Source organism: Acinonyx jubatus, chromosome D1, assembly GCF_027475565.1.
Source record: "Acinonyx jubatus isolate Ajub_Pintada_27869175 chromosome D1, VMU_Ajub_asm_v1.0, whole genome shotgun sequence".
Lineage (NCBI taxonomy): Eukaryota > Metazoa > Chordata > Mammalia > Carnivora > Felidae > Acinonyx > Acinonyx jubatus.
The window spans coordinates 32,621,931-32,644,814 of NC_069390.1; the positions used below are offsets into that span (position 1 = coordinate 32,621,931).

General features: G+C 40.4%; 1 protein-coding gene across 1 annotated transcript; it reads left to right on the forward strand.

Moving 5' to 3' along the window:
- Nucleotides 1-4,072: 4,072 nt before the first annotated feature.
- On the forward strand, nt 4,073-22,151 carry BDNF (brain derived neurotrophic factor). The gene is given in 2 exon segments (XM_027072960.2): nt 4,073-4,419; nt 15,884-22,151. Coding segments are annotated over 2 exon segments (990 nt in total). The 5' UTR covers nt 4,073-4,194; the 3' UTR covers nt 16,649-22,151.
- The last annotated feature ends 733 nt before the right edge of the window (nt 22,152-22,884 follow it).

The window sequence follows — 22,884 nt, forward strand, 5'->3', positions numbered from 1 at the left end:
CCTCATCCAACACATACCATCTATAGATCAGCATTTGTACTGGTCTCAGGTGAATTCTTCATAGTATGTTTTATGGAAATATAAGTAAATATGAATGTATTGTTACTTCCCCCCATTTTTTTAAAGTATTTAAGTAATTTCTACATCCTATTTGGGGGACTCAAACTCATGACCCCAAGGTCGAGAGTCACATGCTCTTCTGACTGAGCCAGCCAGGTGCCCCTATTTTCCCTCATTTTTTGAACAAAAAGTAGTATGCCATATGTACACTGTTCTGCACCTTGCTTTTATCACTTATCAATATATTTCACAGAGCTTTATATTTCAGTATGTAGGCAGCTAACTTGTTCTTTACAGTTGTGTGGATTCTCTTGTAAGTATCCAGTATAGTTTATCTGTTTTACTGTAACTGGAAATTTCTCAACCTCTCGTATTTTTGCTATTATATGCCTTTTTGCAGTTACCAACCTTGGCTATTCATTTTGTACATGTGCACCTACCTGTATATGTACGTTTATTCTCAGAAATGAAATTGCTGGATCAGCAGGAAAATCCATTTATAATTTTGATAGATAACGCCTAAGTGCCCTGCAAAGGGCTTGAACTTTTTCTATTCCCACCATCAATGTATGAGAATGGCTGTTTCTTTATAGCCTCACCGGCAGAGTGTCAATCTGAAAGATGCAAAATGGAATGTGAACTTCTGAGTGAGGTCTCTGCCTCTGATCTTGCCCCTGGTTTGTGGCGGGAGTATTGCACAGTTCCAAGATGTGGTGCAGACAGTGGAAATAACACTTCACCATGGCCATGGGCTTATTCCAGCTCTGGTGGCACACACACACAGAACTGACCCACATTACCACCAGCAGAAATTCTTGCAATGGAATTTTGAGCACGTGGTCATTATTCACCTAACTGGCAATGGTAGATCTAAAGACCACAACAGTGTTTACTGGAACAGAAAAGGAGATTGTTCCAACACAACACACTGTGCACCAGGCTTTCCATGCTCATTTTGCAGCTGTTAGCCTTATCTCAAGGTACGGAGTTCCAGAGATACATCCCAAATCACAGTCTTGCTGAACCTGGAACTTTCACACCCAAGGGGATGCACTTTTGAGTAATGATTTTGCACTTTCCTGAAGATTAATAATTGAGTAATTAGTACTCTATAAGAGAAATTAAAACTGGTGGAGTACAATGTACACGTCGAACTATGACGCAGCATTGCTAGACTTATGTAAAGTGAAGTTTCCAGGCAGTTTCCTGCATCATACAAATAGGGCATCATGGGAAAACACAGGCTTTATAGCTTAGATAACATCTCCACATTCCAGGTCATGTTCACATGACTCTACCATTCTCGTTGGAAACACTGATTCTTAGTCTTCTTTTTCTCGGTGGACAGTGTGCTATATTTAGAAAAAGAAAATTCCCGTTAGTTCCACTGCACAAAAATGTGTGGTGAAAGGAGCCTGGCAGAATGGTTAGTCCATTCAAACAGGTATTCTGCTTTTTCATAGAATTTTTTGGGGGATACTTTCAAAGGGAAAGCCACTCCTCTTCCTCTCTCTGGCCTAGTTGCACTTGGAGAGTTGCAGGGATGACTCTATCTGGCCTACCCAAGAAACCTTTTCTGGGCACAAGGGGGGCGTGCCAGAAGCTAGCTGACACACCACTGACAAATACACGTTTTCTGTTGTTAATACCCAAAAGCTTCCACAAGAGGCATTTCCAGTTTTGTTCTCAGGCTCCTTGCAGCTGCTTCTCTAGAAGCCTGTTCTCATCCAGGGGCTGACTACGGTCAGAAGCATCTTCTGTTATTGTGCCATCATCATCCACCCTGCCACACACACTCGGGATGTCATCTTAGGCGTATGTTTTCTGTCAACTCAGTGTGCTTCTTGGGTCCACTTTGCCATTGTTGTCGATGCCAAGGGCCCCTGGGCACTATTTGGAGGCAAGGAACTTGTGCGGGTTCTCCACCCCATGACCTTCGTTCCTTTGGCCGTTTTGACTTGATTGCTCTTGTGGGTACACTCTCAGAGGCTGCTTCTCTGTCCATGTTGGACCATCTGTTCTGTTGTCTTTTTGGCCATAACTCGTATGAACTACTTGACAATAAATTTTAGATTGTCCTGCCATACCTTTTTTTCACTCCCATCTCAGACCCTCAGCTCTGTTCTTGAGTATCATGGTCTTGAGGACCAGGGCATGAGTCACAAGTAGGGTGGCCTAAGGAATGAGGCTTCTAGACTTTGAGGGGATTAGGTTGGGGTACTAAAAAGAAAGATTTTATGTCACAAGGGGTTTTTTTTGTTTTTATGTTAGAGAAAGCAAGAGAGCATGAGAGGGGAAAAAGGGCAGAGAGAGAGAGAGGGAGAGAGAGACAGAGACAGAGAATCCTAAGCTGGCTCCGTGCTCAGCATGGAACCCAATGCGGGGCCAGATCCCACAACTTTGAGATCACGACCTGAGCCAAAATCAAGAGTCAGACACGTAACCAACTGAGCCACCAGGTGCCCCTGTTTTTTGTTTTAAGACACATTGGCACTTAAGTCTTGATTGAAATCATTTTTACTCAATGAAGTTGACCCAGGAGTGTTTGGCAGTGGCAGTTACTGATCTGCAAAGCGTGTGGTTCTGTTCCAGGCCCAGTGAGATCTTCTCAGGGGGAAATGTTCTGACATTTCAAACAAATTACCTCTGTGCATAGTATTGACCCTGTGCCCTGTAAATGATGCATGTATGGTTGACACCTGAGGAAATTATTCAATATGGGAAAGAGATAGGAAAGAAGAAACATTACAGTTATAGTCAACGTTTGTGGAATCAGTGTGTGAATAAACTGCTTATCAGGAATGATCATAGAGGGCTTTGCTTAAATAAATGAGAAATTGATGCTTCAGGTCTGCAGGCCAACTCTGCCAAATAGACCTCCCTCAAAATATAAGACACCACATCCACATCTAACCCCATATGGAAAGAAGCATGCAAGCCAGTTCTGGTTCACATGCCATTTCTACCACATGCTGGGCATGTGGCTTTAGGCAATTTATTGAACTTCTCTGAGACTCCGTTTTCTTAGCTGTAAGCTATGGATAACTCAGTTATCTACCTTGCAGCTCGTAAATGTTAGCTATTATTTTTAATCATTTTTATACAAAGAGAAGATTGATATTACTTATTCATCTGCCCACAGCTTCTTCCAAAATCCCCTCCCTCTCTCCATACGCACCACTACCACCAATACTGTGTTTACATATATATATATAGTACATATATATATTATATATATATGTATGTATGTATATGATACATACATATAATATACAATACTGTGTTTACATACATATAGTACACATATATATTATATGTATGTATATAATACATATTATAAATATATATAATATATATAATTTATATATATATAATATATATGATTTTATTTATTTATTTATTTGAGAGAGGGAGAGACAGAGTGTGAGCAGGGCAGGGGCAGAGAGAGAGGGAGACACGGAATCTGAAGCAGGATCCAGGCTCTGAGCCTTCAGCACAGAGCCTGACGCAGGGCTTGAACTCATGAACCTCGAGATCATGACCTGAGCCAAAGTAGGATGCTTAACCGACTGAGCCACCCAGGCGCTCCAGTGTTTACTTATAGATACGATGTAAAAACACATCCCTCGTCCTCTTGCTTAGATTAAATATATTGGTGTCTGAGTTTGCATGTATTCTGTTGGAATCAATGTTTAGTGAAAAGGAATGGAGACAAACAGATGTTCTCACAGTCCTGATGCTCATGGAACAGAATTGAATGTTTCCATATAGGTACACTCTATTGGCTTAAGCAATGTGGGTATTTTCTGACCAGCCATATGGATCTTTTGTCATCTGAGATGTTAATATTTTCCTTGTATTTTATAGTAGCTCTGGAACATGGCCAGTTTCTTGAATAGGGTCCACATGGCTCATTATGCGCAGGACCCAGAAACTGGCTTGCTTGTGCAATTCAAATGAACAGGGACACTTAGAAGAGTTGGGGGTTGGGGTAGGGCAGTGGGCAGGGGAACGTACACAATAATTTTTGCTCCTGCATTAACCTACAAATAATGAGCACTTTCTTGTGCTTTACAATAAGTAATTAAAAGAAATTGTAGAGTTAGATGCAAAAATAACCTGAAGGACAGCTGAATGTGTGGACCCACCAGTTTTCTCCTCGTGTGCAAAAGTTTAATCCTTGTTAATGCTTGGAACGTTGAGTTTCTACAGAAAGGGCTGCGTGTCCACACATGTTTTGGCATCTGCCCACACACTTCTGTATGGTATGACTCAGCAACCTAGAAGAAGGGCTGCGGTGTGTACATTTGCGCTTCAGTGGAATATAACAAACTGATTCCTGAAAATGGTCTCATAAAGGTGAGCAACAGAGAGCTAATGGCATTCTCTTGCTAATTTCATCTTTCCCCTAGGATCTCCTGATAGTGGTTTTAAAGGGAATGCTATCCTTTTGTTCTAGGGGCACCTTATCTGTCCAGTTTCTTCCTCCACCTATTTTTCACCCTTGCTTTTTAAAAATTAATGTTCTCTGTCGTAGCTCAGAGGATAGGATCTAATCTAGAGTGAGAGGCTCTTCATCAGGTGAGACTCATCTGTCCTGTTCCCATTTTACCCCTTCTGAAGTAATGACATTGAAGGCTTCTAGTTTGGACCTAAGATGGCTCTAATTATGAACAGATATTCTGTGATGGAATTCACTCAGATAACTAATTAACCACAGGAATACATTGGCTGTGGAAAATTTCAGGAGCACCATCTGTGGAAAAACTGAGAAGGGCATGCCTTTACCACAGCTCTGGGGTCCATTACGAGTGTGTGTGTGTCTAGTGGGCGTTGGCTCACAGCTGTCAAAATCGCCATAATGTCTCATTGTAGGAACTCCACAAAGTGTCCAGCAGCACCTTACAAGCAACCTGTTGATTTGAAGTTTCCAATTCTGGGGAAAGAGACTGAAATAGAACAGACTGGTCTTAACTTTCTTTCTCTCTCTCTCTCTCTTTCTTTTTTTTTTTAATTGTAATTGTTCTGGCTTGTGCTCAATTTCCACATTATGGCACATTTCTTTCTTTAAAAAAAAATGTTTTTTTTAATGTTTATTTATTTTTGAGACAGAGGGAGACAGAGCGAGAGTTGGGGAGGGGAAGAGAGAGAGGGAGACACAGAATCTGAAGCAGGCTCCAGGCTCTGAGCTGTCAGCACATAGCCCGATGCAGGGCTCCAACCCACGAACCATGAGATCATGACCTGAGCCGAAGTCGGATGCTTAACTGACTGGGCCACCCAGGCGTCCCTGGCACACTTCTTTCTTAAAAGGGGATTCCTTTTATCCTCTGGCTTGAGAGTATTACCACTGCATGCTCTCCCCTTAGGGACAAAGACTACCATTACATCACCCTTGCACTTTCTTTAAGCCCAGGGCATGTTTATTCCTGGGTCCAGGAACTTAGAAGACAGTGCTCTGCTGTGCTTTCACAACATCCCCTGTTAGCAGGTGCACCATATTTGTAATTTGGAGGAGGCTGTCCCTCAGCTGTGTTCACATCTGTACTGTGTGGGGCTCAAGATGGAACCCAATAATACTTAGGATTCTGCCTGGGAAAAGAGGGTTCTGTGACATCTCAGCCCCACTCAGCATCAGATGATTTAACAGCAACACTATCAGCATTCCCAGTATGAGTCATGTGTGTCCATACTGGTGACTTGGTGACTTGGTGTTTGGGAACTAGCTGTCTTTGCAATCCTTTGTAAAAAACCTAAACAGTGAAGCTGTCTCCAGTTCTATTTATGAAACCACCCTATCAACTCCCTGATGATAATGTCCTTGTAACTCAAAAAAATGTTTATACTTTTCTTTAGAAAGCTAACTTTTTGTTTTGTTTTCTTTTCTTTTCTTTTTGGTCATTTTGGCTCCTTTAGTCTTGAGGCAAATGATCCCAATTGTTGGAACCCAACTGAGAAATTGAGTTGCCTGCTGGGTACCTTACTGAGGTAGAGATGGATCAGGGTTGAACAGGGGTTTGGATGCTTGATACAATCATATGTTTTAAGGTTTTGTTGTTGCTGCCACTGCTGCTGTGTTTTTTTGTGTGTGTGGGGAGATTTATTTAGGAGTTAGGTGGTAGGAGTTAGCTAGATCTGTTAGCTTTAGGACAGGCCTAGAAATAAATCTTCATTGAGTGAGTGAATCAGTTTTCCCTGCCTCTGTCTCTGTTTCACCATCAGAAACCTGGATGAAAGGAATATTAATGTGTGTTGAAATCTATCACCTGCTAGTGCTGTTTGTATCATTTCCAGTTTGATTCTGATTGAGTGATGTTAGCCTTTGTAAGTGATTAGGGAGGCCAATTATGCTTATACTTGCTTTGTAGCATTGAGATAAAAATTAGTGATTGAGTGGGAGTTCAGATTTAGATCGGTAGTACAATATAAATTCTCATTCAGTCAATCATGTTTATAGGTATCCTGTGCTTTATTGTACAAACACAATAGTGGAAAAGCAAGTTGACATGAAGGGAACCCAGATTTATTTAATACCATTACAAAAGCAAAAATATTTTCCTACATAATAAATGTTCCAATAAAACAAGTTGAGCCAAGGAGGAGAGATGGTGAGTAAGCCCATGGCATGCTCAGAATGGACCACAATACTTAAGTTGACTTTAACCCTTTCATTTCCTTATCATAAGTAGCTTCCTCTCTCTTTATCAGAGTCCAGTGTTTCTCAACTTTAATGAACCGCCTTGAAGTATATGAATCTTGTCAATGTGCATATTCTGTTTTAGTCAACAGGGTGGAAGGGATGGAGGAAGGGAAGCTGAGATTCTTCATTTCTTTGAAGTGCCTTGGTGATGCTAATGCTACTGGCCCATCCATCTCACTTTGAGAAGCAAGGTTTCGTTTAATTTTTTCATGTCCTTCCTTGCAAAGTGGGTCACTGAAACTTAGCAGAACCTGTTAGATAATATCATAATGAACATTACTGTCTACCATGTATGGGAATTTGATAATGTGTTATTTTTCGCAATTTAATAGAAGAATATTATTCAGAGAAAGACAAAAGCATATGATTTCACTCATGTGGAATTTAAGAAACAGAACAAATAAAGGGAAAAAAAAGGGAGAGAGAGACAAATCAAGGAACAGACTCTTAATTACAGAAAACAAACTGACAGTCACCAGAGGGGAGAGAGGTAGGGGGATGGGTTAAATAAGTGATGGGGATTAAGGAGTGCACTTGTCGTGGTGAGCACTGGGTGAGGTATGGAATTGTTGAACTACTATGTTGTACACTTGAAACTAATACAACACTGTATGTTAACTAACTGGCATTAAAATAAAAAATTTAAAAAGCAAAAAATAATAGGTAGAATATTGTTAAACCTGAACTTCAGTTTATTATAAACAAATCTCACCTGAAAATCTAAAGAAAACAATCCTGGGGCGCTTGGGTGGCTCAGTCAGTTGAGTGTCCGACCTCAGCTCAGGTCATGATCTCAGGGTTTGTGAGTTCAAGCCCTGCCTCAGGCTTTCACTGACAGCGGTGGGGCCTATTCAGATTCTCTTGTCTCACTCTCTTCTGCCCCTCCCCCAAAGATACATATTTTTTTTTTCTTAATTTCTTTTTTAGAGAGAGTGAGAGTGTGAGTAGGGGAGGAGGCAGAGGGAGACAGAATCCCAAGCAGGCTGCATGCTCAGTGTGAAGCCCCACGCAGGGCTCGATCCCACAAACCATGAGATCATGACCTGAGCCAAATCAAGAGTCCAGTGCTCAACCAACTGAGCCACCCAGGCACCCCAATGAACATTTGAAGGAAGGAAGGAAGGGAGGAAGGGAGGAAGGAAGGAAGGAAGGAGGGAGGGAAGGAAGGAAGTGGGGAAAGGAGGGAGGGGAGAAGGATTAAAGAGGTTAGGCTTTTTAATTGAATGTTGCCTGCCATTTTGTTCTTATAATTTAAAAAACAGTTTGAAAACATATTTTAAAAAGCAAAATTTTTGGCCATCTATTCATTTGATAGGCAAGTGGCTTGTGTATGTTTGAGACTTTATTATAGAGATGTACACTGTGTGGGCGATATTACTCTGTGGCGGTGAAGGAAGAGGGCAGGCATGGATAGGACTGCCAGCTGTGGGTGGCTCTGGCTTTCAGGGAGTCTTCCTTGGTTACAGTCGAACAGTAGGTTTCTTGGGGCAGCAGTGTTGGAGGCACTTAAAAACCTTTGGATCGTGGGCGCCTGGGTGGCTCAGTCGGTTAAGCATCCGGCTTTGGCTCAGGTCATGATCTCGCAGCCAGTGAGTTTGGGTCCCGCATCAGGCTCTGTGCTGACAGCTCAGAGCCTGGAGCCTGCTTCGGATTCTGTGTCTCCCTCTCTCTCTGCTCCTCTCTCTCTCTCTCTCTCTCTCTCTCTCTCTCTCAAAGATGAATAAATGTTAAAAAAACAAAACAAAACAAAAAAACAAAAACCTTTGGATCGTGGTGGCAGCTGTGCCTGGTACTGGAACGGCAAGTGGGGTGTTTTCTGCCCAGACCTGGTCCTTGTTCTATCCCTTATTCCAAAATTCATTCCAGCTCATTTTAAGACTTACTGTTCTTACTTTAATTTCACCTCCCTAAATACTATGCAAATATTACCAGCACAAAGGGAATAGAGTCATTCAGCATGTGTGGGAACCTAGTTGGTACAAGGTCTTGTACAAATTGTGGTAATTCGGAGGAGAATACCCATCCCTATCCTTCCTAATGGAGAATATGGTCTAGTTTTACTCCTGGGTGAAGGAGATCTCTGACCAGTAGAAGTGTGTTTGCTTTTTCAAGGATAGGGTATGGAATAGAGGAGGTTAATAGAGGACCAGAGATATTTTGTTTTGTATCAAAGATGTATATAAATTTATCTATCAAGTTAATAATTCGGAGGAATATACTTTTTGTCATGATAATTACATGTATTGTATTTTTCTGGGTCTCTAAGAACCAGCAATTTCTCTGGTGCCTAACACCAGGTTCAATCCCATGAACCATGAGACCATGACCTGAACCAAGATCAGAGTCTGGCATTTAACCAGCTGAGCCACCCAGGAGCCCCAAAACCTACATTTTTTTAATAAAAAAATTTTTAATGTTTATTTTTTGATATAGAGAGTAGAGTGTGAGCGGGGAGGGGCAGAGAGAGAGAAAGAGAACCAGAATCCGAAGCAGGCTCCAGACTCTGAGCTGTCAGCACAGAGCCTGACGCGGGGCTTGAACCCACAAACCACAAGATCATGACCTGAGCCAAAGTTGGATGCTTAACTGACTGAGCTCCCCCCACCCAAGACCTAAGGCAGTTCCTTCAAAGCTTAGGAAAATCTGCATTATCAGATTTCATTTACTAAAATATTTGTTAGTTTCAGTTGATTGGTCTTTCAGGCAAGTAGGTGAGCATCTGTCATGATCATTAGCCCCAGCCCCCATCCTTATTTTATTTATGGATTCCAACTGCCAATTATTTTCCTTGAGGAATGTGAAGTTTTATTGTTGTTGTTTGTTTGTTTATTTGTTTTTAATTCTTCTAAGCAGTGTATACCTAATGGGAAAATAATGCAGAGGGATGAAAGAAACTAGTCTCTGTAGTTGAAGGCCTAGTTTTCCTTTGGAATCTGAGGTTCTAACCTTGTTCTATCAGGGGAATCACAGTGAGTGGATGAGTTGATTAAAAACTCTGGTCCTCTTTCCTCCTGTACGAAAGGTGGATAATTATAGTTACCTGTACCTCTAGGGTCCTATGAGTCTTAATTAGTTAACATTTGCAAAGTGTTTGGAGATCTTTGAATTAAAAGTGCTGAGCAGTGGAATCCAAGTTCAGTGTAATTATAATTGGAATGAGTTTCGATTCCCGCCTTCTCTCTACCTTCTTCCATGGTGTTCTTTCAGCCAAACCAGACATGACCCCATGGTTAGCACTCATTTCTGCACACTTCTCTCTAACCCCTTCTTTTGTAACTCCCTTCAGCCTAAAAATAAATAAATAGAAAATAGAAATAAATGAATTAAGTTAAAAGATATACCCAAGCCCTTAACCCCAATCTCACACTTAAGTAACTACTCAGTATTTATTTTTAAAGCTCAATGGCCACTAAGAAAATCAATGAATTGTCTCTTCCAGTCTATCGTTCTTTTAGGCCCTCCTGTATCTGGTGATAAACGGGGCTTCTGGAAGCATTTCCCTGCTCAGAAACTCTCACTGGCTCTTTCATGCCTATAAGGCAGGGTCTGAACTCTCTAGCATCACCCTCAGAGCTTTCTGGAATCTGAGAGTCACTCACTCTTCTTTCTCACTATTCCTTTCCAGGGCTCTTCTCTCCAGAAATGTACTCTGTGCCTTTAACCAAGACTCCATCCATCCATTGGTGTCTTTTCTGAACACGTCTAAATCTTCCCTATCCTTTGCCTTCCTCTTCACAAAGCATACTTCCTTCTCTAACTGGAAGTAACCTCTTTCTCTTTATAGAATTTTTTCTTTTCCTGGGTTGTTTCTACTTTTCTGTTTTAGTTACTTACATACATATCCTACTTTTCTCCTAGACTATAAGATTTGAAAGTAGATTCCATGTGTGATGAATGAACAAAGGCTAATAAATGCATGTAGTGAAACTGGATACAAATTGAAGATTATTTATATTGATTTGAAAGATTGCATTAAGGTGGTCTCTTAATAGGTTTGCATCATATATGTTAGGAATTAAATATTAATTGATAATTTCTTCAACATTACCATCATCCTTGTTGCTTCTACGACTAAGATGAGCAACCATATCTTTAAACTATTTTCTTTGATTACATGTCATAGACATAACCCTAAGGGACTGGGGAATAGGGAACACTTTGCATTTTTTTCTCCTCTTTGCCTGAATTACCCATATTACTGTTTGGTTTTCCTTCTTAACTTTGGCCATAGAAACATCATTCTATCATGCCTATATTTTTGCATAGCTTTCCTTTAGAGGAAGACCATGTTGTCTGATATTTCATCTACTGAAATAATCAGGCCTTAAAGTTGAAGGGACTTTTAGGTCATGATTAGTCCAGAACTGCAAAGTAGTATCTCACTGGTGCTGCCTTTAGAAAGCTGGGCTCCAGGATACACACAGCTACAGAAAATTATGGCTGTGTTGTATAAGCTCCTTCTTTGACCACCCTTTGTAGCATAGCCTGTCTTCTCCCTGCAGTTAAATATCCTAAAACTGGCAGCACGTCCTGATAGTAAAAACTTGGGTGAAGAGGTAACCTGTTAACCTCTCTGAACCGTAGTGGTCTCATCTGTGAAATGTGGATAATAATACCTGTCTTATCTCCTTGTAACAATCAAATTAGATCATGCTTGTGAATGCTCTATCGTCTTTTAGACAAATGTTAAGTTATTACTACAGCATGCTGTCATGGATATTCATCTAGTTGAATGTTTAAGACTCATGAGTCATACTTAAAACTAAACTTTACTTCTATTTTGTCAATGTTCTTTTTAGCCCTGTGTACTATATTTAATTTTTTGAGAATGGGGCTACAAACAATCCTTCCTAGCATTTTATAGATGTGATTGGGCTGATTGTTGTGAGCCTTGGAGCAGAATTAGACAGCACCAGTGAATTTATTATGTAGAAACAGATATATAGACTAACAATCTACTTAGGAGTATTACACAGCCTCTTTATCTTTTGTGTAATAAAGACACATCCGAAGGGCTAAAATGTTAGGAATTGTCATGGAAGCTCTTACTTATTGTTACGATTTCCTAATATAGTATATAAAATTACTCATTGAAGAGGTTAACAGCCAAAAAGGCAGTTGAAATACTAAAAATCCAAGTTTCACTGTGATTATTATTATCACTGGCTACTTTTCTAAGTCTTCTGTTAGGAACAGGGCTACACAAGTGACAGGAGGAATTTGTATGATATAGTGTTATTTTCTTTTTAGAAATTAGTCAAGTAAGGCTTTACCCTGTTAGAGAAGCTAAAGAGATTCTTCATGACTGATAATTGCCATTTATCAGATCCCTTCGAGCTTTTAATTTGGGTTTAGCATGGCCTGCACTTGACCAAATAATTCCAATGAGTTCACTTGTGCTTTCCAAATGGAAAGCCTTCCCATGAAAGGTTAATACTGCCTTTTCTAATGGTTTAGTAAGCCCATCAGTAAGTTTTTACTGAGAACTATTATATTATTCTATGTTGACCATTAATTGCAGGGGTGAGGTAGTCAGACATGATTCATTCCCTCAGAGAGCCTATCATCTAACTGAAGGCTGACCATGGTTAGCAAACACTGTTAGTTAACAAGCAAGTAGGGATATGAGAATACTCAATGAGCTATAAGATGCAAATTTTAGAAGAGAAGGAGGACATTAGAGAAGGTGGCATGTATGATCTGATGCTTGAACTGTGCTATGAAGGATGATAAGTGAGATTTAATCAGACAGAAAAAAGTTTGCCAGAAGAATGGAACAGGTCACTTCCAGGCAATAATGTATATACAGCTCCAAGGATTCTGGCCTGATCAGAGTAGAGGTGAGTAACGGTGAGGCCAGATTTTGAAGGGTGTGATACCAGGTAAAAGAAGTTGTTAGATGGTATCTAATGGAATGAAAATGCTATTGCAAGTTTTTGAGAGAGAAAGATAAGGTGAGTGGTTGGTCAGGCAGTGATCATCATAGTTGAATGGAGCAGAAAGGACGTAAAGTGCATCAGGGGGACATTGAGATGGTGAGAGCTGAACCAAGATGGCGGCAGCGGGACGGAGGAAAAGGGATGGACAGGAGAAATGTTGTAAAGGAAGAATGAGCAGGACTTCTTCACTGATTGGATTTGAAGACCATACCCAAAATGTATGGTCAAACTTGATTCCAAGATTCCTAGCCTCCACCCTGGGTGGTCCAAAGTATTAAGAAATCACTGTCAGAAACAGACAAGTTAGGAAGTAATATTGTTTCCACAAAAGGTATTGAGTTTGGTGCTGGATGCACTTACAAGGCGTTGGGAGTAGGCAGTGAGCATCCTAGAAGTGTCACTGGGGTCAGGGCTGGCAAAGGGGGCTGGGCTTTAGCACCAGATACTTAATTTAACTGAATCTGTGCAGATGTTCCGCTTTGAGGGATGCCACTGTTTGGGCTTCAGGATGAAAGCCAAGTTATATTTACTCAGATACCATTTCGTCCTCTGAAATATTTGTTTATGGAACTGCTAATAAAATGATACATAAAGTACCACTTTTGGAACCAAAAAGTTACTAACATATAAAGAGGAGACCAGTGAAAGGCAGGGTAAACTTCTCTAAGCCAAGTATAGAAAAAGGTATATCATTAAAAGCCTCTTATCTGTGGTAGTGATAATAAAACAATTTCCCAACTCTGTAGTTGAAGATGCCTCAGTACCTTGGGCCATTTTAAGCGGTTCATGTGGGCATTTAGTAAATATTTGTGAAATTTACTCCATTTCATTAATTCTAGAATCACAGTTTGTCATTCATATTTGTAATATCTCTGAAGTTGTGTCTTATAGCTGATGTTCTTGTATTGTTATTGTTGCCATGTAGGAGTCATCGTATAGTTGTCATCGCCTTAACCAATTTAGTTTGCTTACTTTTGTTACATATGCAGAAAAATTGTATATGATAAAATGTGTCTGAATAAGTCTAAAAGAACTCTTCAGTAAGTGTACAATAATATTTCCAAGTGATAAAGAAAGCAATGGTTTAATTGGCTGCATTTTTTATTTCTTAGTGGTACGTAAAATGATGTGTTTTATAATGCTGGTATCTTAGACTTGATGAAATATGGCATTAAAAGATTGCTGATCACAGCAAATCTCTACCAGAGTGATATGGATGACTGGAGTAAAATATTCTATATTTGCATTCTTTCATCGACCTACATTTGAGGTGCCCCTTGGGTTGTTTTAACTTGGACTGGGAACATCAGGAGAAAAGGTTTTCATTCAATGGTGTAAATACTGCCTGCCAGGAATAGAAACCTCCTTGGAGGATACATTTCTTTGATGGTGCAGAATCCAGAACATTCACAAAAAGTTCAGGTGTTAGCAGAATAGATATCTGTGGTTTATTCAAACCAGTGTGTGCTTCTGACTCTGGCCATTGTGTGCTCCAAACGGCTCTGAGCGTGCTTGCTATTTGTAAATAGTGAGAGTGAATCCACAAAGAAATTTGTGAGTGTTTGGGGATGGTAATAGCCCCTTAGTGGTAGAAAATGTGATCTCTTATGAAAGTGGAGAAGAGAAACATTTGCTTTTCAATGCCAGAATTTTTAGCCATTTCTGAAGTATGACCTATTAACTGGAGGTAGGTTGTCTTCCTGTTCAGTGACACTTCATATGGACAGAAAAACAGTCCTTTTCCCTACTGGTTAGACACATGTGTGTCTTTTTGTAAGTCCTTGCTCCAGGACTGAGAAGTAGGAATAGTTAGAGTGTCGGAGCCCAGGGATGCTTCTCTTTCTTGCTAAGAGACCCAGTGCTTCAGGTAAGTGATTCTGAAGTCCTTCACCATCTGACGGTAACCTTGGGTCAGTCTATAGGTATGTTTTCATTTTGTTTGTTCTTCCATTCTAATTGGCTTCCCAGAGCCTGCTTATAGATGTAGAGCCAGATTTAGAGTATAGCAACCCTCTGGCAAACAGGAAAAGATTAATTTTGTGGTGTGCTGTTAAGGGACTTCCCAGAAAACTTCAAAAGCACAGAAAGAAGTGCTCGCTGCCTATTCCACAATGTGCAAAATGCCACTCAGCCTTTTAAAGTTATGATAAACTCTGAGCTCTCTCACATACACATACTCACAGGACCACATTTCTAATAAAAGGAGAAGCTGAGCTTGCTTGGATGGCTCTGTACATGAGCCAGAAAAGTCAAAGGGGTGAGGGGCTCAGAGTTAGTGGAGATAAACGTGGATCCGCATATGGGAGGCATTTGACATTGACTTCATTGCCTTTTTAATGCTGACTTTTTCAGTGCTCTTTTAAGCAGACACATTGTTTTCATGACATCAGCCCCAGGTATAGACACACCATTAAAATCAACGTGTAGAAAATGATTTGTGTTTGGAAATAAGCAGAACATTTTCAGTAGTGACCACCCAGGTGTACTAGGAAAACATTGAAGCTAAAGTTGGGAGCCCCGAGTTCTAATGTAAACTTTCTTCAGGACATAAACTTTCTTCAGGACGGGAAGCAAGTCCTCGGTGGCCTTTGGTTCCTTATCTGTAAAGCGGGATGGCTTGATGAGATTATCTTTTTATGCTTTGTCCTAATAGATTACGGGAGGGGAAAAAAAAGTCCATGTAAAAGTCTCCTTACAGCTCCCCAACTTCTGTTTTACGGTGCTCTTCATACCTAGATATCACACAGCCGGAAAGGCCCCCACAGACCCCTCAGGCCACTGCTGTTCCTGTCACACAGCTCCTGCAATAGGACCATGTTGCTAACTTGAAAAAAAAAATTACTATTACACTTGGAGTTGTTGCCTAGTAACATTTCTGATTTTGTGTTTCTTGTGACAGCCTGAGCAGAGATCATTAAAAATTAAACTTACAAAGCTGGTAAGGGAGAACTTGCAGCCACAGTTTTTTTCACTTATGTAGAAGCCATCTAACCTTGGGTGTAAACGCCACACAGAGCACACGACTGACGCTAACGTGTGTCTGATGCAACTAGAGTTCATCACCAGTGCATAAAATCCTTGCCCCCGCAGAATGGCCTGGAATCACAGTCCAATGGCCGCAGCACATCCCTGCGAAAGAAAGTGCTAACCGGCTCTGTGTCCTGTTTCTGTTTTTTCCCTGCAGCTCCACCAGGTGAGAAGAGTGATGACCATCCTTTTCCTTACTATGGTTATTTCATACTTCGGTTGCATGAAGGCTGCCCCCATGAAAGAAGCCAACGGCCGAGGACAAGGCAGCTTGGCCTACCCAGGTGTGCGGACCCATGGGACTCTGGAGAGCGTGAACGGGCCCAAGGCAGGGTCGAGAGGCCTGACATCCTTGGCTGACACTTTTGAACACGTGATAGAAGAGCTGTTGGACGAGGACCAGAAAGGTCGACCCAATGAAGAAAACAGTAAGGACGCGGACTTATACACTTCCAGGGTGATGCTCAGTAGTCAAGTGCCTTTGGAGCCTCCTCTCCTCTTTCTGCTTGAGGAATACAAAAATTACCTGGATGCTGCAAACATGTCTATGAGGGTCCGGCGCCACTCTGACCCTGCCCGCCGCGGGGAGCTGAGCGTGTGCGACAGCATTAGCGAGTGGGTGACAGCAGCAGATAAAAAGACTGCAGTGGACATGTCGGGCGGGACGGTCACCGTCCTTGAAAAAGTCCCTGTATCGAAAGGCCAACTGAAGCAGTACTTCTACGAGACCAAGTGCAATCCCATGGGTTACACAAAGGAGGGCTGCAGGGGCATAGACAAAAGGCATTGGAACTCCCAGTGCCGAACTACCCAGTCGTACGTGCGGGCCCTCACCATGGATAGCAAAAAGAGAATTGGCTGGCGATTCATAAGGATAGACACTTCCTGTGTATGTACATTGACCATTAAAAGGGGAAGATAGTGGATTGATGTTGTATAGATTATATTGAGACAAAAATTATCTATTTGTATATATACATAACAGGGTAAATTATTCAGTTAAGAAAAAATAATTTTATGAACTGCATGTATAAATGAAGTTTATACAGTACAGTGGTTCTACAATCTATTTATTGGACATATCCATGACCAGAAGGGAAACAGTCATTTTGCGCACAACTTTAAAAAGTCTGCATTTCATTCCTCGATAATGTTGTGGTTTGTTGCCGTTGCCAAGAATTGAAAACGTAAAAAGTTTAAAAAAAAATAATAATAAATTGCATGCTGCTTTAATTGTGAATTGATAATAAACTGTCCTCTTTCAGAAAACAGACAAAAAAAAAAAAACCAACAAAAATTTGAACCAAAACATTCCGTTTACATTTTAGACAGTAAGTATCTTCGTTCTTGTTAGTACTATTATCTGTTTTACTGCTTTTAACTTCTGATAGCGTTGGAATTAAAACAATGTCAAGGTGCTGTTGTCATTGCTTTACTGGCTTAGGGAATGGGTGGATGGGAGGGGTATATTTTTGTTTGTTTTGTGTTTTTTTTTGTTTGTTTTGTTGTTTTGTTTTCTTTCTTTCTTTCTTTCTTTCTTTCTTTCTTTCTTTCTTTCTTTCTTTCTTTCTTTCAAGTTCCCACAGGGAGTAGGGATGGGGAAAGAATTCCTTCAGTAAATATTCTGGTTGATAAAAGATTTATTTGTATGTTGTAAAGATGTTGGCAATATCAATCAGATGATTGGAAACTGAATAAAAAGGCAACTGAATGAAGTGCTTACTCCACTTCCCATGATGCACCTTCTGGGCTCCCACTCACCCTTTGGGCCTTGGTCAGCAGAAGCTTCTTTTGCTGGAAAGATCTACATTTTCTTAGAGCACATTCTTTCCCTCCCTCCCCCTTTGGTCCCCTCTTTATTTTGTTTTCTCTTAAAGGAAGAAAAATCAGTTGGGTGCTCTGAAATAATTTACCACTGCTGTGAACGAGTGGACAAATTTTGTCATATTGTGGCACTCATTCATAAGCATGGAGAACAGTGGTTTCTTTCTTTTCTTTTTTCTTTCTTTCTTTCTTTCTTTCTTTCTTTCTTTCTTTCTTTTAGAAGAGAAAAAGAACAACAACAAAAAACTCAAAGATTCTTTTTTATGAGGGGTAAACACTTGGGTAAATCATTTGTAAGGCTTAACAAAATCATGGTAAGGCTTAAAACCGTCTTGCAAGCAAAAGGTGGAGTTCTGTATGGACCCAGAAATGCCTAGATCAGAGCAGGAGTCCACACTGCCAGTGACGTGAGACTGAACCAGCCATATGGAGGCTGTGTGGAGCTGACACGTCATTTCCGGGTGGTGCAGGAGGAATTTCTGCGTGGCCATCCTGATGTCTAGGTGGGGGTGGGGAATGGTACTTGAGACATTCCAAGAGGGAGACCTTTGAAGGACCTTTCAGAGGTGGCTCTGGAATGACTGTGTCAAGTTGCTTGGACCTCGCGCTTTAAGTGCCTACATTATCTAACTGTGCTAAGAGGTTCTCGCTGGAGGACCCCACTTGAGCTGACTTACATTCTCCACCCTGGGTAATTTGTCCTACAGCTGGATTAGCCTGGGGCAGGTTCAGAACCAAATGTGACATTGTCATCATGAAACTGATACAATGAGATGGAAAATGCTTGCGACATGAACACTTTCTGCTTTGAAATTAGACTTGAGGAAAACCAGGGTTTTGTCTTCTGAGAACTTTCGGTAAGGGGGAAGGGACAGGAAAAGGCCCCAAAAACTCAGGTTGGATGACCAAGGCTACCAAGAGAAAATCTTGTCCCAAGACAAGACTTCAGGAAGGTGTCTGCATGTCTAGGACACGAAAGGCTTGAAGGTGCCTTGCTCAATGGAAGAGGCCAGGACAGAGCTGATAAAGTTTTGCTCCCCAGTGAAGGCCTCAGCAACCTCCTGCCCATCCTGTCTGTTCATGGAGAGGGTCCCTGCCTCACCTCTGCCATCTTGGGTTTGGAGAAATAAAGGTGGGAGCCTGGAATAGCGTGGTCCTGGGAAAAATGAATCCCAGGGAAAATTAGTGCTAAACCCACTCACCCATTCAGCCCGTTATCCAAATCTGAAAATGTCCTTGACCAGTGTCCTTGAATATCAGAAAGCCTCGAGAAGTTGCCGCATCTTAGTAGAGTGAGGGCTAAGCAAAAGAGGTTGTCCACCATGACCCAGGGAATGAAGATACCATCAGCAAATAATTTCTATTTGTTCAGTCTTTCACTTAGAACGAGCCTAGCCTATCCTTTACGATACCATCCGAACACCTGTCTTTCAAAGAGGGAAGACTTTAGGTTTGTTTTGTGTTGTTTGAAAATACTCTTTGTAATTATTTTTGACATGTAATGAAAATCTGCTGTATATTAACTTTTCGCAGCTTCCTTCTGAGGGACGAAATTATCAAAGAAGTGCCCATCACAGTCTCAAAAGTTCTGCTAAGGCCAGATGTATTAAGTGGTTGAACAGGAGACATTCGTCAGTTGTGTGGTCACTGGCTCTCTCTTACCCAATAGGATACATCACGGTCACATGCTTGGTGGTTTACGTTGATCTAAGATTTATTTTGTTAAAATCTTTCTCTGTTGCTGTTCATTTTTGTTCTGTTCAGTTTTGTTTTGTTTTGTTTTGTTTTGTTTTAAAGTCTTGCTGTGGTCTCTTTGTGGCGGAAGTGTTTGGTGCATGCCGGCAGGCCTGTTGCTTTTTTATGGTGATTTCCATTGAAAATGTAAGTAAATGTCTGTGGCCTTGTTTTTTCTCTATGGTAAAGATATTATTCACCATGTAAAACAAAAAAAATATTTATTGTATTTTAGTATATTTATATAATTATGTTATTGAAAAAAATTGGCATTAAAACTTAACCGCATCAGAAGCCTATTGTAAATACAAGTTCTATTTAAGTGTACTAATTAACATATAATATATGTTTTAAATATAGAATTTTTAATGTTTTTAAATATATTTTCAAAGTACATAAAATCTGGGGGTTCTGGGTTTTTTCTCTTCACTGTGAAACAAACATGAAAACGTGTTTCATTATAAATACGTGTGTTCCTTGCTTTAAGACCAACCTGACTAGTTTTAGCAATTGCACAGTCCCCCCTCCCCTCCCTGGAGGGGATGCTTATTTCAAAGCATGGGAAGCCAATCCTGCAGTCTGTGAGCTTCCAAGAAGCTCTAGGATTGGGCCCGTCTTCCACAGTGGAAGACAGGAGTGTCATATTCTAGGACACTTTAAAGTTTTCTCCTTTGAAGTGATATACTTTCATCAAGTACCAAGCCATGTATCCTAGCAACATCAGGATCCACGAATCAGGGCTGGCTGGCTCTGTTTGATTATAAAATAACTGTTAAAAAAAAAATAAAATAAAAGCAGGTTTACTTAGGAATAATGAGAATAAATTGGCCCAAATTTAGAAAGTCAATGACTGAAGGAAAACATAGAAAATCAATATTTAGAGGCAGGTCATGTACCCTCAGTTTGGAAATGGTGCCATTTGCATTATGTATTTGTATCCATTGCACTGATTTAATTTTTGAATGTGGAGCATGCAGATTTTATATCATAGTACCCATGATCTAACAGATTGCTAGGATTTCTAAAAAGATTTGCCTCTGTGATGGCTGCCAAGCCGCTGGGTAATTTAGTTAAAGTGTTTAAAGTTATCACTAAATCTTAGGGAAATAAATGGAAGGATTTTAAATTAGAGAAAGTGCCATTAAGGAAAAAAAGCATCTGTTCCTACTCTTCAGACTCCCCATTTGAACACTGACAACCCATCGCATAACGTGGTGAACTATATCTGTGCAGTGTATCATTTCTATTTCAAACATACACACATGGTTTCCTCTTGTATTGTCTTATAAATAAGGATCAAGAAAGTCATAACAAACATTGACTTGTCTTGTGTATATGGAAGAACAGATCAAATGAGATGAATTGCTCGATCCTAATCTGTCCAGGGAGCTTGCAAAGTACTCTAAACTCTAAGAGAACCCCTTGACTGCCAGTCGAGGCATGAACCCAGCCCTGGAATAAGAATTTTGGTAAATGTCAGATTTAACCAATTTTCATAGAGAAGACTAAGACATTTTTGAAAGGATTATGTAAAAAGTAGGGAGAATTAAGTGTGGCATTCAAATTACTTGTAGTTAAAGGATTCTGGTTAACAGGACTGAGAGCTTTCATCCGAAGATGAGGTCAGAGACACAAAAAATGAAGGCATCCACTAAATTAACCAACTTGGACTTAAACAGGAGTAGTAGTCAATTTGTATTCTGTTCTTTGGGTACAAGCAGTTAAATCTGCTCCATCACTGAGATGCCTAGAAATAGCCCAGATCATTGCTTTCTTTGATCTATTGGGTTTTTTTTTTTTCCCACCATATTGAGAGGCCTCTGTGGTTATTGGCAGTGTCTATGAAGCTGTACTAATTCCATGAATACTACCCCAGTTGTGATATTGTGAGCTAAGTATTAGAACGGATCAATGCTAAATCTTCTCTTATTCATTTAAGTGATTACTGGACTCTGGATAAAATGTCAAACACCTTATGAACTGCAACCAAAGCCTTCCAGCCTGGCCTCAGTTCAACCAGCACTGAGGCAGCATCAGGGCTTAAGCCTAATACAAAAAATACATATCTTGTCTGCGTTCGCACATCAAGCCTGTTCTACAAGTCAGTTAAAGTTAAGACAGCTGCATATTTTGGTAAGCTATTGTTAAGGAATGTTAACAACACAAGAAATAATATATGTTCGTAAATGTAGGTAGATAAAGTATTTAGCCTGGAGAAATTCATCCATGGATTTTATCCATCTTCAAAATGTTGGACAGTGAAATTAGTGATGGAATCTGGGCCCTTTGGGGCACTTTGTAATTTAACAAAATTAAAAAAAAATATTTTTGGTTTTTGGTTTGGTTTTGGTTTTAGCTGTGGGGTGTTTTAACTGTAGTTTTAAAGGTTAGGTGGTTGGTGATTTGGGCGGAAGGAGGGTTGGGAATCTGATTCTTGTCGGTTACATTAAGCTAACTGATGGGTTGGTTCTGTGAATCCCCACCCAAGAGCCAACATGAGTGACTAAAGTAGGTGCTACCACTCCAAACCAGCCAGTGTTTATGCATAGTGCAGCTGATAAATGCCTGCCGCCACCGCCTCTGTCCCCAGACTTGAGTATCTTCATCCACTCTCCAATGCTAGCCACCTTTTAATTCTTTATAGAAAGGCAAAAAGACCACCTCCTCCTCTTTTGATAAGTAATTAGATGCAGTAAGTTGCCTGAAGAATGTTTAAATATTAACAGAAAAATATTATGATCTTACACATCATTATATTCCTCATTAAGAAAGAGCTCTTTATGTGGTACACTGCCTGTTGGATTTCCATAGTCCCTTACCTCAGCCCCTCTGATTATTTGCTAGGCACAAAACTCCAGATCAGGGGCTCCCTGACCTAGCATTTGCTGGTCTGAATAACAATAGCATATTCTCAGTATCCTGGAATTGTAAGTGCTGTTCTTCCAATTAATTTTCACCACACACACACACACACACACACACACCAAACAGGACCTTTGTAGTCATCATATATTTGTGGGAACCACTAATTTTTTATATCTGGTGAAACAAAATTATTTTTCCTTTGGAAAAATAGGCCTTTCCTTCTGTCCTAAAATATCTCACACAAAACACTGCAGTTTAATGACAGGGCTTGTCGTAAGCCTGTAAATGACCAAGAATTGTTGATTGGATGACTGGCTTGAAGGGTGTGTTCCACATTTAGAAATCATCATAAGGATGCTTCAGCAGCACGGCGCTTCAGGGTTGTATTCTGTTCAAATGGTTCCTTAGAAACCAGGAGCTGGTCTGCACAGAATGACTGTGAACCCAGGGGAAATATTTTTGTCTAGCTTAAGTGCTCACATTTTGGAAAAATCCATATCAAGTATTGCAGTACATATTCAAATTAATTTAGTTGAGCTACATTCTCCATTGAACCCTAACATTAAAACAAAAAAAAATTTCTAGACTGAAACTTGGTGCATATCAAGTGGGGAAAGAGGAAAAGACAAAACAAAACAGAAACTCCCTAAACAGGAGACCTCTGACAGGTACCAGACAGCACTTACTTGGAGTTAGTGGTCCCCATACTCCCGTGTAATTGGACTAACAGTGGTT